The sequence below is a fragment of the Hylaeus volcanicus genome, chromosome 1 (assembly GCF_026283585.1).
Source record: "Hylaeus volcanicus isolate JK05 chromosome 1, UHH_iyHylVolc1.0_haploid, whole genome shotgun sequence".
In the NCBI taxonomy this organism is placed as follows: Eukaryota; Metazoa; Arthropoda; class Insecta; order Hymenoptera; family Colletidae; genus Hylaeus; species Hylaeus volcanicus.
In genome coordinates, this window is record NC_071976.1 from 18,543,369 (window position 1) to 18,562,593 (window position 19,225).

At 33.2% G+C, this 19,225-nt stretch overlaps 1 protein-coding gene across 2 annotated transcripts in view; it reads right to left on the reverse strand.

Annotated features, from left to right (window-relative positions):
• LOC128881145 (ubiquitin-conjugating enzyme E2 H) overlaps nt 1–19,225 on the reverse strand; it is a 123,461-nt gene that overhangs the window by 8,605 nt on the left and 95,631 nt on the right. For both annotated transcript variants that reach the window (XM_054131921.1, XM_054131911.1), the window contains 2 exons: nt 6,542–6,709; nt 6,277–6,405 (listed from right to left, as the gene is read on the reverse strand). In XM_054131921.1, coding sequence (XP_053987896.1) covers nt 6,277–6,405; nt 6,542–6,709 — 297 coding nt within the window. The remainder of the gene's footprint in view (nt 1–6,276; nt 6,406–6,541; nt 6,710–19,225) is intronic.

A 19,225-nucleotide genomic window follows, 5' to 3' on the forward strand; every position in this document is an offset into this window, starting at 1 on the left:
ATGCATATATTTAATGATAACAAAATAATTTTACATTTTTTCAATAAAATAGCGATGTTCAATCAACTGGTGGGCTACGATGAATTTACTGATTTTAAACCTCAATTTAAGGCTTTATATTACAATAAATAATGATTGAGAAAATCGCGTTACGAAAAACTAAGAGCTAGTATAAAACAGAATAATTTATACCGCGTTAAGTGTAACTCAGAATTGTAGATTCATTTAAATTTAACGATCTCCCAACAGATATTTTTTTCTTCACTCTTTCAACGATTTAAAATTTAAATTTTGTCTCCAGGAAAAATAAATTTTATTTTTCAAGTTTTGTCAGACGTTATGCAAACTTAGAGTTAAAAATTATCTTCGGGTAAATAATACAATTCTGTTGATTTCATGAAAGAAAGAATATTATTCGAAGTATTGTATAAGGTTTTCCAATTATGATAACACAAATTAAGCGCGCAAACACGTAACTTTAATAAACAAAACCCTTAATACGTTTAAAATAATTTATAATAAATTATCTACTGAATTGTGCTTAAAGCAGATTGCACAATTAGTGGAAGCCTTAGCAGCAATATTAAATAAAGAAATCTAGCAAAAATATGTAAGTGTTGTCGAGTTGCAATAGAAAAGTTAGACAGTATTGCTGCACACTTTGGAATTTACAGAAGATTCCCCTGATAACTAAAATTGAAACATTCTGATGGAAAAGAAAAAACACGGAAATTCCTCATTAATTTCCAATATAAAATTTTGATGACCAAATTTATCTTAAAGAGACTGTTTATCGAATTGTTATGTAGAGAAATAACATTATAAATCTACTACGTTATGTGGTAACTGTATTATGTGGAAATTGCGTTATAGGAGGGCCATTTTTGCTCACCGTTATATGAAAACCATGTTGTTGGAGGATTTATTGTACCTTACAATATTCGTAATAATTCAAGAACTCTATTCATCAAAAAAGAAGTGCGAAGTTTTAGATGCATGATAGAGCAAATACAGTAAATTTGATTTCAATAATTTAGTTTAACAAACACATAATTGACTATTTATTCTACACAATACTCCTACATAACATTCATCGATCATGATAGAATTCATAGTATAGAGATCATTTTATTCCAAATAATGTTAATATTATTGGTTGCATTTTAATTTCCCTTACGATCACAAAGGTATATTTCGATGAATTTTGTTAAAACATGGTAAGCATAAATACGATTTATAAAAAAAAGAATGAATTTGAATGAAGAATTTATAAAACAGAATGTACCAAATTTTATGGTACAATTTTAAAAACATTTTATTGATATGTATTCAGTGATTGCTCAAGAAAATTACAGTTTTTCTTTCGATTATTATTATTGCAAAGAATGTTCTTCCATCATTTCCGTCTATGTATATAAACTAACATTTCCATCAGTGATAAAAAATATAAAACAGTTTTAATCATATTTAAAAGCTTTAAGTGAGGAATTGCGCGTAGCTGATTCAAGCACTTTGATGAAGATAAAAGGGTTATTTTTGTATTTGCGTACTTAGTCTCTGCCAAGCACTTTTTTAACGCCCTCGACCCTGTTTATTGGGTTGCAAGAAGTAGGGCGGAATAGGATATATGAAGCAAACAAAAAACAATCCACTCAAGGCTAATATTAATAATCGAATATCGATTCCCGTATAGTCACAAAAAGATAACAAACTATAACCTACTTTGTAATACAATTGAGTTTTAATTTATAGGACAGAGACGAAATCTATATTGCCCGTGACAGGACCATAGTAATTTAGAGCAACAATCGTACAATTGTGATAGAACTGTGTTAAAGTAATTTAAATTCCACATGACTACATAACCACAATTAAAACTGCTTATTAATGTACGTAACTGCATGAGTTCGGTATACTTTCGAATTAAAAGTATAAAACCATACCTTTTTTCTTTCAAATTTGGATTAATTTGCTAATATTTGATTAAACGTCGTAAATTTGGTCGAAAACGTTTAAAAAAGGGCTCATGAAGGCTAATTATACAAGAGCAAAACTAAGAAAATATGTTCAAGTAAACAATCGTAAGTGGCTTGGTAAAGAAGTAATTAAGAAAAAAAATATAGTTACAATTATAACTTTTCTGAGATTAACAATTTAGTACTTTTATTATTGTTTTCAAAAGAGATCCACACTTCTAAGGCCTAAAAAAGTGTTCATTATTTTCCAGAGGAAATCTAAGCAATATAAATAACCATTGTTCCTCCGCATTGTAGGGACATCGGAAACTACAAAATACAAAACTTCGAATTAAACATTCTATCAATAAAAAAAGGAGTATTAATGTTGAGTTTATATTTTCATATAGATGTATAATAGAAATCAAAACTAGAAATAAGAAAAATCAAAAGATAATACGTACTAAATTAAGCATTATTTAAGTATAAATTAATATTGTTATCGGTAATAAAAATCCATACAAAAACCTATAAAACACGTATATTAAGTGCAATAATGAAGCCTATAGACTAAACACTCTTCAAACTATATGAACTTCTACATTCCATTACTATCTTTTACGATTTCGCAATTTCGCATTGCCAAAACAAACAATAATTTCATTAATGGGGAATATCACGTGAAAAGACCAAATATTAAGTGGTTTTCGTGATACATATTTTGTTTCACAAAGAAGAATTTATTAAATGCCTTTTTAAGTTTAAGAATACTTTAGGTATGTTTTAAAATGCATTTGGTACTTCATCCAATAGATTTTACACAGAAATCTTTGAGAAATCGCATTTTATTTAAACAATATTTCTTCAATCCGTAGGAATGATAATTCAAAATCTGATTATATGATCGTTTTCAAATTTATATACATCTACTTCATTTAAATGACACTTAAATATTAACAAAAAATTGGGATGATAACAAATGTATTTTAGAATATATCTAAAATATTCTCAAAGTTAAAAACAAATTAAGCAAAGTTTGTCCGTAAAAAAAATCACGATAAATACTTGATATTTGGTTTCATGATGTTTCCCTCGTTAAAGGATCATGCGCAGTCACGAGGCTGAAAACAAACATGATTTTTGGGATACTTTATTCAAACATTTTAAGACATTTTAACAAAAACTGTTCGCGTATTTAAAACAGCATATTTATGAGAATATATTATAATGTTTACACTAAAAAAATAGAAAGAAATAAACATTAATTTTTATTCATTACAGGATTGTATCATTAATGCATTTATATACCATAATACCAGCGATTCCAAGCAGCGCACGTAGCCTGACGGGGATTTCCTTAAAAATTCGTGTGGCGCTCAACGTGTTAAGCGGAATAATGTAAAATGTTCAGAGAATACTGTCTAGATGTTATACTTATAGAAAATATCAAAATCTTTCTGATTGCGCATTACTCCTTAATAGCATCGCTTAAACTAGACTTTTGCAAAGGTCTAAATTTCTTTGAATTTTTAAGCCTTTCCACCCGGCTGTTTTCTATTTTAATTCTATTCATTTCTCTTTTACAAATTAATTGTATTAAACTGAACGTTGGTTATACATCAACACCAAATTATGTTCATTTTTATTAACTATGTTTCTGTGAGTCTCAATTTTAATTTGGCTAACGGTAATTAGATATATTCACTGAGACATATACAGTGGGTGTAGAAAGTATTCGTACACCGATCAATTTCCAAAAAAACTATGTAAAATTGTAATTTATTAACTTATTTTTTATAGACAATGATATTATACATATTCTCGGAAGTCTCTAGGATAGATAGATTACATCAAAAATAGCTATTTATGTAAGTTACGAAATTAACAGAAAAAAAAAACAATTAATCGATAGAAATATTGAAGTAATATTTCCTTAAAAATTGCACAACTATTCGCACAACTGTTTAATTGTTAAAACTTCATTAAAAAAAAAAAAAAAAATTTACATTAATTTATCAGTATATAATACTTCCTTCGTGGGATTTCCTTTTGATTTTATAATTATTGTAACTTTTTTAAACATTAAATTAACTAAATTAATAATTATTCGAAGTGGGATCTTGTTCAATTCCTCTATTAGAGCCGATACATTTTAGAGTAGATATATTTTTAAAAATACTTTACTGGAAATTCGATGTTTTCTAATTCGTACAGAGCAATAAACTAATGTATTTATGTTACAAACTCTGCTGTAAATGATTCGTAATAAGAATCGTACAAATACTTATTGCTTCTATACTTTTACTGACTTCTCGCATTTTTTTGTTAATTTCACAAATTATATTAACTAGTAAATGCTGTTTGGACTATGTCTATCTTAGAGACTTCCGAGAATATGTAAAATATCATTGATTATAAAAAAAGAAGTTGAGAAACTACAATTTTACACAAAAGTTTCTTGGGAAATTGATCGATGTACGAATACATTCTACACCCACTGTATGTCTCAATAGGGTCGAAAGGATTAAATTGCTTAAACTCCTTGAAAAATTTGAGAAACACTGAACTATCCGAAAAATGTCCAAGAATTGAAATATGAAATAGAAACATATTAAAAAAAATATCAAATCATATGAATAGACATGTTACACGAGCACACTCGTCGCAGACATTGAACATCGATGACAGCAAACCAGGAGGTTGTTACGCGCCACGAGCGCGACTAGTATGAAATACGTTTGGAACACAATCTATGTGTCAATCGTAAATTGTTACTCATTATTGCAAGGCGACGGGTTAATAAGGCAACTTTCATTGGAAGACGTGTTCCATTTGAGTTGTGTCATAAGTTGGGGCAGTTTTTCTCAAATTTAAATTTTTCTGATAAAATGAAGCATTTTCGCAAAGTATCTAATGAGTGGAGAAATAATTTCTTCCACTATAAATAAATTTTAAACCAATTATTATACATAAAATTTCTTCACACAAAGTTACATCGTTTCTTCGGAGACATATTATGTTAACTGAAGTATGAATTGCTTTGTCATCAACATGCTTTTTAACGAAGATATCAAGGTCACCTCCGTTTTCCTAAACGAAACCTTATTATTTGTATCTATAATAACATATAATACACTAGAGACTAGATATAACCCTTTAACCTCTGAAAGAAATTGACACATATATACATGTGACACATGTATACGTTTGCTTTTACATTAAAATTGTCGTCACGTGCGATCACAATACCTTATAGAATTAAAACGTGTACCATATTAAAGTAAAATAGCATATTTCTAATCAAATATTAAAATCAAATTACAGATACAATTCGATTAAAGTAAGAAAAGATATCAATTTAAAATTCGTCCGTCGAAAGGTTAATGCTGACTACTGTCAACGACAATTAATCTGTCTGAACGATATATCATACCAGAAGAGACCCGATAAAAAAAAAATTGATGACTTCATCGTATTAAATCTGCCAAGTTTCGTCCACAATGACAATGACCCGAAAGGTAGACTAAAATTGTAGAAAATAATAGAAATTATTTCGAAAATTAAATCTGTATGCGTACATGTGTTAATAAATTCTCACGTTAACAAGAATAAGGCACTAAATTATTTTGTACGCCTATTACAATCACATCCTGCACCCGAATATACTACAATTTCGGATCTACCCCGTATATGAAGAAGACGCAACATCTGCAAAGGCAGTTTAGGGATAGTTTTCGCGATTCAAAAACGTTTATTACAACTTTGGGAACTTGAAACGTTCCAATGGCTTGGTTGAGTTCGACGAAGACCGAATGAATCAGTTCATTTATAAAAAAAATCCGTTTATTGGGACTGAACCAATCTTCTCGTTGCTTCATATTGACATAGAGGCACAACCTTTGTTACCTGTCGCGATTTGGTAAATTGTAATAGTGGAACGTCGATTTTTGTTGCTTTCTCACAAGATATGTGAAATTCAAGCGACAAGTTTCAGAACCTTTACTATCAATTGAAGATGACGACCTATAGACTTATGACCACAACCAATTTATTCAATCAATTTTCGTAAATAAGTTAATCTTTGAGCATATTTGAACCTTGAAAACCGTCGTTGCTCTGTTTTTTCCTGCATTGCATCTTCTGCACACAGCACAAACATCACAATGTTGGTGGTGGCCTTTTTCCCCTCGATTAATTGCAAAAAGAAAATCGGTCTTCATCGACTACTTACACAACTTATGACGCAACTCAATATGAACAAAGACAATTCAAAATCTTATCAAACGCTTATTAAAATCGAGTTAACGTGCATTCAACTCACCTGCTACTTTCTTCTTGTACTCCTCAGGTTTATGTAAATACATGGCCGCGGCATCGCCATTTAGGGGGTCAATTGGATTAGGATATGTTAACAGTTGGGGCAGGAAAGACTCGAAAATATTCGATAAATCTGGAACAAAGAAAACAGCGTTGGCGTTAAAAAGCACAAAAGGATATTTCTGGAAACAATTGCGGGATTGCGGGACAAATATGGCAGGGAACGTTGATTGTATCTGATCGGGAATAGGTGAACAGTGAATACGTACCGTAAAGGGCAGTCCAGGCCTGGTTTATTACGTCTAGACACACCGTGCCTGAGACTTCGTCAATGTTAGGGTGGTACACCCTGTTCATAAAGCCGATCGAAGGAGATTTGAAGGGGTAGTGGTCGGGCAAGTGAACCCTCACCTTCCATATTCCACCCTCGTAAGGTGCTGCAACGTGATACAAACATATTTAGTAATTATTGCACGAGGAACCTCGGACACTCGTCACTTGTACAAACATACACGGTCTGTCTAAAAAGAAACCAAACTTTTGCTATATTAAAGAAAAAATATAGTATATATTATTCAAAATAATCTCCCTCTGCGTCAATACACCGTGTAGACCGCGTAATTAACATTTCGAAGGACCTTTGCAGCTCCTGTTTTGGGTCCCCTGTTTAGTACGGCGGTTACAGCGGCCTGAATCTCCGAAATGTTGCTATAATGTGCCCCTTTCATTGGAATTTTCAATTTTGGGAAAAGAAAATAATCGCAGGGAGACAGATCAGGCGAGTAGGTTGAATGATTCAAGGTAACAATGCCAATTCCAATGAAAGGGACACATTATAGCAATATTTCGGAGATTCAGGCCGCTGTAACCGCCGTACTAAACGGGCTACCAAAATAGGAGCTGCAAAGGTCCTTCGAAATGTTAATTACGCTGTCTACACGCTGTATTGACGCAGAGGGAGATTATTTTGAGTAAATAAACGTGTGTGTAAAAACTTTACTTGTAGTTTTTTTCTTTTTATAGCATAGAAAAGTTCGGTTTCTTTTTAGACAGCCCGTGTATTTCAAATGGTATGGTAATGGAAATGGTACTAGTTTTATTTAGATTCTTTTCATTTGGATAAATAATTTTCTTTGGAGCTGAGCATGTTGGACATACAGTGGGTGTAGAAAGTTTTTCGTAAACCGATCAAAGTAATCTCTTGGAAATTCGATGTTTTCTAATTCGTACAGAGCAATAAACTAATGTGTTTACGTTACAAACTCTACTGTAAATGGTTCGTCGTTAGAATCCTACAAATACTTAGTGCTTCTATGCTTCTATCCACTTTTCGCATTCGTTTGTTAATTTCACAAATTATATTAACTAGTAAATGTTGTTTGGACTATATCTATCTTAGAGATTTCCAAGAATATGTAAAATAACATTGATTATAAAAAAAGAAGTTAAGAAAGTACAATGTCACACAAGTTTTTTGGGAAATTGATCGGTGTACGAATACATTCTACACCCACTGTACAAGCAAAGAAGGGGTGATTCGACATGAAAAGATAAGTCGAAAATATAAAATAAAAATGTTTCACGTGAGGCTTTGCTTTTGAGAAAATCGACTTTGAATTTTCGCCGAGTACGGGTGTACTTGATCGTGTCTCGTAATAACGAATCTCACTGTAGATCGTTGTCTCAATGGTTATTATCGCAGTTTAACTTTGTTTTTATCGTAAGGGAAAATTAGGAACACGTAATAAACTCAGATGTTGAAGTAAATTCTAATTAAATTTTTATGAACGCTTTCTAACGTATTAGATTACGTTAGGTAATAATAGTAAGATAACAAGTAAACAAACATTCCCGTGCCATTGGAAATGTTTATCAACATAACTTCAATCGAGACAATGATCTACAGTGAGATCCGTTATAACGGGACATGATCAAGTGCAACCGTACCCGGCAAAAATTCATGGTCGATTTTCTCAGAAACAAAGTCTGAAGTAAACAATTTTTATTCTACATTTTCGACTTATTTTTTCATATAGAATCACCCCCTACTCGCTTGTACCACCATTTATGGGACGATCTGTATATCTTGATACATGTACCATATTTTGATTTGATTTTTCGTGATATAGGAATAGAAACCTTCAAGGTATAAACTTTTCAAATTTTACGCTCCCATAAGTTTACCCTGTGTAATCAATAAGAACGTTTGTCTGGACTCGCAATGTCCCCTCAGAAAAGACATCCGAATGCAAAGGGTTAAACTATGTAGTATCTATTGATGAACCTAAAGAACTGTCTTTAAAATATTTGTCACCCCTGTAATATAATTCTGAATCTGTCGTTCACCTAATGCAAGCAAAGAACAAATTATTCTAAGGATCTATGTATATGCATGTTAGCGTTCGGTCGATATATTGATTTTTCGGAGACAGCTGATCTACTGTTGTTACGGTCAATGACCGGTTCTCGAAAGGTGGAGACAGCTGAGCGGGCCGAGCGGCGGCAAATCGTGTCGGTGGCACCAAAACGAATATCCTATGACCGATGCGTTACCATCGGTAACGCATAAATAAGGCAAGCACCCTGGCGTTGTATTGCTATGATTGGTGATATGCCTAGAATAAATGTTCTAGAAAGATCTGGCCACGGAGTGGGGAAGGCTCTGCCTTCTGGAAAGAGGACCTTGTTGAAACACACGGCACTTACCCCAGAACTATTGAATTAAACAGACGTGTATTTCTTTTACGAATAATTTCGAACGATTATTTCTAACATGCAATCGACATGACTGTTCGATGAAGACATCAATGCCTTCATAAATGCGAACCGAATCGTAGGCTCGAAGAAACCGAATAGGGGCCAGAGCAATTGTCCCAATCACCGTTCAATTTACGGAAGATTTGCATGATACCCATAGTTAACGCGTTTCCAAGCGAACGGAATATACATGTGTCCAGCGATTTCAGGGTCGATTATTGAGATTGCTGATACAGTTGTCGGCGATATTCATTCCAGGCAGCTGGAAAGTATGGCTCCGCGCCGTAACTCGCGATAGATCACGAAAACTGGAACGTTCAACGGTAAAATTCTTGGAGAACGCGTTGTTCTTTGGCTCAAGAAAAGGGACACGAAGCGAGAGGATGGTTGATAGGAAAGCTGGAAGGACGGAAGGAAGGTACGCAAGGTTCCATTGTCCAAAGGAGGAATCCATCAAAGTCTAGGAGACGGGATGTTTTTGGATCGAAGCTTACTTAAAGCGCCCGCCTTTCGCGTGGGAGAGCTTCTAGTATATCAAACAATGCAAATTCCGGGGACGATGATCCGCTTTTGTTCCATACAAATTGCTTACGACACCGAGAAGCGTAGATTCATCGGTATCTCCGGTAGAACGGATGGCCAAGAGATTAAAGTTATACTACTTGAAGTTGGTGCAGATGCCTAGGTAAAGATAATGAAACCCACCATCCCCGCCCCCACAGATAATGAAATTTTAAAGGAATCTATCCATTGCAAATTTTGATATTACATTTATGAACGCTGTTGAGAATGCAGTTAATAAACTGTTGAAGATAGTCTTTTAGAAAAATTCGTGAAAAATGGGCCAGTTTTAGATTTCGTTTTTAAAAAAGTAAACAAGTTTGAGGTCAGAAAAATTGTTCTGTTGTGTTTGGACATTGTTGGCAACAGAAAACCAATAAATAAATAAATGGATAATAAATAAATTAATAAACTAAGAAGTAAATAAATCTATTCTATTTCGAGACAGCGCGTCGATTGCGGTGCGATTATGCGAGGGTTACGAGGGAGACAATGAATTTTGACAGATCGCGTACCGAGGATTAGTAGTACCATACTATAGTGAGGATGCCACGCATTTTTTTTATTATTATTATTAATATTATTATTTAATAATAATAACGGCTTAACGTCGTATCAACATAATGGGTTATTAGCGACTTACAGAAACAGTACAGAGTTATTACGTTTTGTTAAAGAACTGATTAGTCTTGCAGAATTCTACTAAGGTGTCCTGGTATTTGAAAGAATACTTGGCTTCACTGATACTATTATGAATGTTTAACTTTCTCCTGATTTCGTTGTATTCGGTGCAGTCAAGGATGATATGGAATAAGAACGATATAAATAAAATCGATTCGATTTTATTTATCGCATACTTGATTTACTCTTCAATTCAATAATTTGTATTGTTCTTTTTTGTATGTATTTCCCGCACCTTAGCCTTATGTCATTGCATATGTAGTTAACTAATAGTATAAATAATAAGAAAACACATTGCTAAAACTGCACCTTATTATTTAAATTTTAAAGAATTGCTTTCCTGTTTACCAACGTATGACGATATTATCATTTTTCATGTACTTAGCCACCATTCTGTCTTCTGCCAATTGTTATTCCGGTTTTTTAAGCGATAAATAATATGAAATTTAAACAATTTTACAACTTTATCGACTTCTGGTAACATTTAAGTCCCGACCTAGACTTCTGGCAGTAGCTTTACGCGATTTCTACAGTTAAAAACTATAATTACACAAAATTTCAGGGCTATACTCAAAGATTTTATTTTGATTAAAAATTAACATGTTTGACCGCCCACTCACGCTTCCAGTCCCGGGAGCGACTTCTGGCTGCAGTGCTATTGTCTTTGTTATCTAGTAAGGAGTGTTTTTACATACAAATTTTCGCTGCACCTTATAATTCCTGATTTTCGTAGCCAGCTCTCCGTCTATAACCCCTTGCTATCGATTTCAACAGGCAGTCAAACGCCGCAACAATAGGACCGCTTTTATGACTTGTCACTCAAAACGAGACTTTCCCGCTGGAAATCAGTAAATTTCGAAGCGACTAATAAAAATCGAGTAAATACATTAAGAGTCAATGAATTCGTCTTGAAAAGTACTATATAGTTCCATTTAAAAAACGAAATTTCACCATCATACATATCTTTTAAATTAATAATATAACAAAAATTTCGTTTACGCCACAATATAGAGTCCATTGTATCCTGCAATTTACATGTAAACAATTTTTTCGTATCATCAATATTTATTGTAATATGCGTTTGTCACACTTTAGCGTGAACACCCTGTATACAGATTTAGAGCACTGATCGTTATTAATTCTTCAAATGTTCTTTTAGCACTCATATCATATGAATTAAACAATTTGTGCAGAGAATTAATTGTTTTAAAAATTAAATGACGCATCAGAACAGAAAACATTTCCTCAACGTTCACCACTTACTGTAAAAATATACACAAATCTTCGATATAGACAAAATGCATAAATAATTGAGTTTTTCGGATGCTCTAGATCGGAGTAATTTCTCAAACGAACCATTTAGCAGGGTATAGAAGGATGAGGACTGCTGCAAAAGCAATTATTCAGATTGAAAGGATTAAAATATACGTAGAAAATTTCGAAAGCTGTTATTAGAATTGTTCAATTAGCTAAATTGTATACGCGAGAAACGGAGTCAGTGCGTCCGTATCATGAGAGACATACCACCCAAGACCCGAAAAGGCGAAAGGGATTGATCGATGGAGATACGAGTCCAGAAGTTGATCGATCGAGCAGTTTTCAAGTTCAGTACAGGTTCATGAATAATATTCAGCGAATTGGTGAATATCCGGGGAATTATTCACGCTTTAAGGATTTGACCGAGGATAATTATGATCTATTCGTGCTAAAAGCTCGCGCATGTTATGAGCAACCGTTCCCAGAAACTTGCACTGAGCTCGTTCCAAAAAGCAAAATACCTCACTTAGAATAACGCGGAAAGCAAATTACCGAGGCATGTTTAATGTGCATTTAGGGTAATGGAAAAGGGAGACACACCATTTTTACACTGCAGGAGTTCTTGAGCTTCTTGAACATTGTACATGGGGTGTCCATAAATTCTATGTTCTAAATGTAGAACAGTAAGCTTTAGTATACTCAGCACCATCATTAGATAACTTCTAGGTTCTTCTTTTTGTGTATGAGAGTATTCAATCTTGGATAACAATATTTCTTAATTAAATTAAATTTCCTTCTTTAGTCAAGAAGAGGAAAACTTTAAAATTCTTCGTCAAAACTTGGTATATGTCTCACCAAAACTGTTTATCAGTACTATTAGGTACTGGAAAAAGTTCGTGCGGTTTATTCGTTAATTGTACTATATATCGATTTTCGTGTGGTAGTTGGCAACTGTAAGACATGAATTTGATTTCATTTTAAAGCTTGATCTTTGTAATTGGTATGCATGCTCTGTGAAGTTCAATTGTTTCGTTGTTGTGTAGCTATAGGAACAGTAAACATGGACAGCGAAAAAGTGAAAATTCGTGCTTTTATTCTTTACGAATTTAAACTTGGCAGTACAGTAGCAAATGCAGCAAGACGCATTTGTAGCGTTTGTGGGGAAGGTGCCGTTAGTGAAAGAACAGCACAGAAATGGTTTAAAGAAGGAAATGAATCGCTAGATGACGAACCGCATTCAGGGCGTCCATCTGTCATCGAAGACGAAAAATTCATCGAGTACGTAAGTTCAAAACCAAGAAAAAGATGTTCTGAGCTTGCTCAAGTATTCGAATGTGAAGAATCTACCGCAAGAAAGCGAATTCATTCACTTAATTTTTAAAAAAGATTGGGCAAATGGATATCGCACCGTTTAATGGAAGAGAACAAATACTTCCGGCTGAGCATTTGCAATATCCATTTATCGATCGAATTTTAACTTGTGATGAAAAGTGGGTGGAATATGATAATGTACGACGATCACACCACTGGGTTCAGAAGGGGTCGTGTGCAACAGGAACCATACCAAAACCGAGTCTCCATTCGAAGAAGGTGCTGATCACTGTTTGGTGGACTACACGAGGTATCGTTCACGTTGATTTTCTTCCATGTGGCAGACTATTACTGCAGATACTTATTGCAAAAAAATTGATGAAGTCATTGATGAAATTGATGATAAATGGTGATTATTTCGTTGAATAAACCTATGATTTAAAACAGATTTGAGTATTTGTATTTTTCTCTGAAAATCCGCACGAACTTTTTCCAGTGCCTAATAATTTGAAACATGTTTTCCATTTATACAATAAAGATCATTTAATTCGTTAGAGTAGAGTATATGTAGGGTATTTCTAAATTCACACGTTGATCGCCATGTCACCTATTTATGGGTGATAGAGCTTTTTACTAAGGCACTAAAACGATTAATTCCGAAGCCATGCTATCGCAGAAAATAAATCTGAATAGAATTCGCGAATATGGTGAGGTACGAAAAATAAGTACCGCGATATCTTGTATAGTATGAGTAACTTGTAAAATGAAGTAGACAAAGAGATGTATGAACGACGATGCAAGATGTCACTGAGACAACCGATCATTAATAATAATACGAACAATGCATGGTAGAATTTTTTTGCTACGTACTCTGATTCTAAGCTATCAAATTTACTCTTATTTTCTGTCAGAAAAGTCATCATTCATATTAAAGTGCCTTCCTTGACATTTGTGGAAATGCAGTTGAAAATATTAAAAGAGAACCCTGTGCATGAGTTGTACATTATTCAAAATGTTATCCTTGATATCTTTGATACAGGATACGTCAAGCAACTTGTCTATCAAAGACCAGCTATTCAAATCATTTAAGAGGTTTCAATTAAGTTATTTGAAATGTGTATTTAATCATTATCGAAAAGTTCATATTTCTGCTGAAAGAAAGTTACGTTAAACATTTCCTTTAATATACATATATTTTAAATTAACACTTCATCTACAGAGAGCCTATTTATTGGTTTTTCATTCTACCTTATGAACTGTGTTGTGAGTTATTTACTTGCAATATTCAATTCGAGGTAACAAATAGTTTGCATGAGTTATTGTCAGCTTATATTAATGTGTACTAATATATAAAGTTCTTTTCTAAAGAGAAGACTCTTCCTAAATAAACCGTTAAATAAAGTGTTAAAATTAAAAATGGAGCATGCATGGAGCTGTGTGTCTAATGAGTTCATGAGTAAATACCTTAATACGTTTATCAAGACTCCTATAGACTCAAAACTTATACATTTCTTTATTTTCCAACGATAATTGTAAATCCATTATTTTAATTCGTCTGATGAATAAAATGATTCCGTGCACCCTACTTTTAATTGTCCCCCAATCCTCTAACAGAAGCGACTTATAATCTAAGTGTTTTATTTGATCTCCGGTCGAAGTTAGCTACAATGCTGGCGAAACCTCGGAACGCTTTTTTCAAAATGACAGCTTATACCCGGAAGCTTCAAATATTAACAACTGTAAGAACCCCAGTCGTGGAAGTTTCAAATATCTCATTTGTCTTATAGCCTAGGAACCATTTCCGAGCCTGTATTCGTTAATACTTTCTCGTCAAAGTTTCATAATTACCCATATAATATCTTAATGTTCATTGTATTTTTAACCCTTATTCTATTTTTCATCAATTGTTAAAGGAAATTATTACTTGGTCATTTATAGGTTCAGGAATTAGTTAATACTCGAGTCAAATAATTAGTGGCTGAATTTGCAGAGCTATCGAAAGCAGTAAAATAAGAATGAAGAAAGTCAGGGATCATTTAAGGGAACTGACACATGTGTGCATATTTCCTAATAACTTTAAAGTTATTTGTGACGAACTAGTAGGAAGTAACCACAGCATCTTACTTAAACCATTATATATATATTAGGTGTAGAAATTAATTCTGTGTTTTTATACTGTTTTATTTACGTTTTATTTATATTAAGGATAGTAATCATAAAAAATCAATTTCTAAACGTTTTGTTTATAAATGATGTATGTAAAATGTCGAGAAGTCTGTTCGTTAACCATAATTGATGAAGGAAATGAATAACAGTAAGTTATTCATACAAGAAATCGTATTTTTGTTGCTCTTAATAGTATACTCTATTATTTTGGATTCGTTCAGAACAGTTCGACCAATTTGCAGCAAAATGGCGTTTTCTTTTGCTCCGAAAGGAATGGATAGTAATAATGGTAACCATGAAACATCATTACCTAAATCTAAAATTTGATTGGTCGAAAGCATCTAAAACAGTATTTTCGTCATCACTACTTATTAAGAGCGATTGAAATACAGTTTCTTTCATCGATAACTGTTATGAGTAGACTGCGGATCTTTATGCATTTATAGGAAATTTAAATGTGCAAGAACCTGCAAAATGCAAACAATATGCAAGAATATAAAAAAGATTAAAAGTAAAGTTCATGTTATAATATTTGCAGAATAAAATAAATTCCTATTTGGATTCCATTGTTGTAGGCACGTTCGCGAATACTTTATTTTGCATGAAGATCCGGAGTCTAGTTATGAGTAATTGAAACCGTCATCGATAACTATTATAGGCGAACGAAATATAGTTTCCTTCACAGATACATGGTACGAGCAAACAAATTAAATTTCATCCATTGACAATGGGTATTGACAACTAAACAACAAATCTATCACTTACTTATAATCGTCATTTGTAATCAAGATCATTTTAGCTAACAAAATAATAATATCACTATTAAATTTTGGTTGTAATATTTAGGGTTTCTGATTACCAATGACAATGACGAAACGCAGGTGGGTATAAAGAGTATGAAGGATGAGTCAAGCCTCGTTAGAGTTGCAGCGCCAACTAGGAATTAAACTCGCTGGTTGAATTCTCGTAGCTCCGATTCCATGTGGATATCGATACTTTCACCGTGAATCCGCACTTCAGTGTTTCACGTGCGTGTACGCACAGGTGGGTCACGTTTCTCGCCTACGTCTCTACCTGCGCATAATGCACGTTTCCATCGTCACGTGCGGGTGTGCGTGTCGTGTGTGCATGCGCGTTCGCGATTCCTGATTCTCGAAGGCAAAAGTCGTTGCGCTGTGACGGTCGGAAAAGTGAGGTGGTGAGAACACCACGCAAGCCTCGAACACGTAATAAACAATGTTAGGTAAAAATTTAACCCCTTCGAATTTGGTTTACATTATAGCGTAAGCGTGTAGATCTCAACGTTATTATTTAATACGAAATAATTTAATTTATTGAAATAGTAAGTTCAATTTAAGAAATAGTAATTGAGTGCCCGTTTAAATATATATATTAAGGAATCTAAATTAGGAGTATAGGAACAGAAAATAGGAATGGCTGAATTACGATATTTTTGACGGTAGAACTAATCTATATATACATATTAAGGAATCTAAATTAGGAGTATAGGAACAGAAAATAGGAATGGCTGAATTACGATATTTTTGACGGTAGAACTATGTATCTCAAGCAAGTTGAATTGATCGATACATGCCAAAGTTATTTTTAAAATTATTCAATAGTAAACAATGCTTTTGGTACAATTTTTAGTGACAATTATTGAAATATGATTGAGATTAACTATATTGATGACTTGATTTGCGTGATCTTTATCTAATTTCAAAGATGTTGCGGTATGTTTATCAGGTATGCATTATTTATAATAGGTTTAGTGTTCCTTTCGGAGACATTTTTTTTAGTTCATGCGATCACAATATTACATTCTAGGTATATCTCACAAAATTAGAACCCATATTATTAGACTTGCAAACGTCACCAACCTCAAGGTTCGCATTAAAATTTTATATTTTGTATAGCTTATTATTTGTATGTTAGGTTAAACTTATAGAAAATAATTTATTTTCATATATGTTATTTTTAGGCGAAGAAATTAATTCTGTGTATCTCTATTCAATAATTTATAATTCTAGTTTAAACAAATGCACTTATTCTTCATTCTGGTACATTAGTCTAACAACTTTCTAAGTCCTCAACCTGGTCTCTCTTACAATGTATAGTAATGATACACAGAACTTAAATCTCAACCTGACCATTGCAATGCAAACTTTAGTAGCCATGAAATTTTGATTATTATTACACTCTTACAATTTTTATAATTATCAATTACATTTGTAATCTGTTAGAAAAATAATAATAAGCAAAAATGTATGGCTACCAAATGTCGTACATATTACGGGGACCAGAAAGTAATGTCGTTTCTTTTACATTAAATTCTAACAAGTAAATTCATAATAAGTTTTTATTTTTAATCAATTGTGTTCGCACTCTTTACCAGCGCAACCTTTTGCTATCCAGTGTGCAAATTTTCAAACTGAGATCGATAAAAATCAATTGGTACACAATGACCTGATAAACGATAAACAAATATTGCCATTTGCAGAAACGACATTACTTTCTGGTCCCCCTAATACATATACGTACGTTGTAATCGTTATCATATAATATATGTATAAATTCATTGTAATGGAGACCAAGTAGAGAACTTAGAAAGTTAGTAATTAATGTATAATAATAACAATATTTCTGCTTAAACTAGAGTTATAAATGATGAGGCTTATAAACGCGCAAAATTATTTTCTACACCTCATATTTTCTATATGAAGTTAAAATTATAAGTAATCAATATTATTTTACGTTTATTCTTTTAAAATTTCTTTAATTCTAAACCTAACCTACATTATTTGAGGGATTATTGTACAATCTTAAGATTCTATAAATGAAATGAGACAAAGTAGGCGTCTAGACTAAAATGGTTGAGAGACACTAGGTTAAGCCATTGAAGAATCCACCCTTTGACATGGATCCTTATTGAACTCCACTGTTACACGAGCTTTCTCGTCCTCGTACAGTTGTTGATGGCCAGCTGCGTAGAAAAAGACACGCGAGACGAGCGTGAATTGTGCAACACGGTGTTAACTGTGCCTCGATAATAATTATCGTTCCCCAACTGCGGCAATCAGTGGCTTCCACCGGCATCTTTCTCGTTTCGTCTTCCTGTATCCGTCTCGCTCGCGTGTCAGTTAAATTTACTCGCCGTTAATTGATTATCGTTCGCTACGTTATTACCCGCAATTTCATCGCAGATGGCACGAGAACGAATATTCGCAGACGGATAGTAACCCATAACCCATAACCTATGGCAGTGGTGGTTCCTGCATATTGATGCCCCAGGACTTCTTTCGGTTTCGATCCAATCACGATACGATAGATTGCGCGTTTTCTCTGTTTCGCTGATAGCACGCCATTAATTTGAGAGATCAGTGATTGTCGATTATTAATCAACTATCGTGGAGCGTGTTATTGCCTCACAAACACTGCGAATAAATATCTCGAGGCGCCTCGAATAAATACGCCAAATCCTCAACTTAAGCGGCTAATTCGTTCTGAAGCTTTCTGCATAACAATCGCGATTACGTATTTCTCGCTTTTTAAATTGGTTTTAGACCAGTGTTTCCCAAAGTTTCTTGTGCTATGCTCCACCTAAGCTTTTCTAAAATGCTTATGCCCACCCCCCTCCCCATATATATATATATATATGTATATATATATATATATATATATATATGTAATTTTGAATAAATGATAAGTTTTAAGAAGAAATTATTGAGAACACAGTAAGTAAATTTTCAAAACATATAATGGAGAACTGAAATTCAGGTACAAAATAATTTTAATGAAAGATTTTTCTATATTATTTTAATTGTTATTATTTATATTATATAAATAAAGAAATTGAAGAAAATGAAAAAAATTGATCCTCCTTAAAACAAAAGTATCAGAAAGTAAAAAGTAATATTTTTTGATCATTATTACTAGTTTAAAACATAAATATTTAGGTCAGTTTGATCGAATCTAGACTACAACCCCTCCTCCCCCCGAGTGTACTTTACAAAACGAAAAAGTTTTATGGTAATCGATTCATACATTACAGAATTACGTGTGAACACTGAACCCACATAAGAAGAATAAAGTTCTTGAAATATGAACCTGCGAATTCTGATATTGTAAGGTCCTGAACGAAAAGTCTAGCTCTATCCTTGTCTAAAAAGGTGTCCGATTACTAATTGCGGTTAGCCTAACCGACCGATTTTACGACCTCA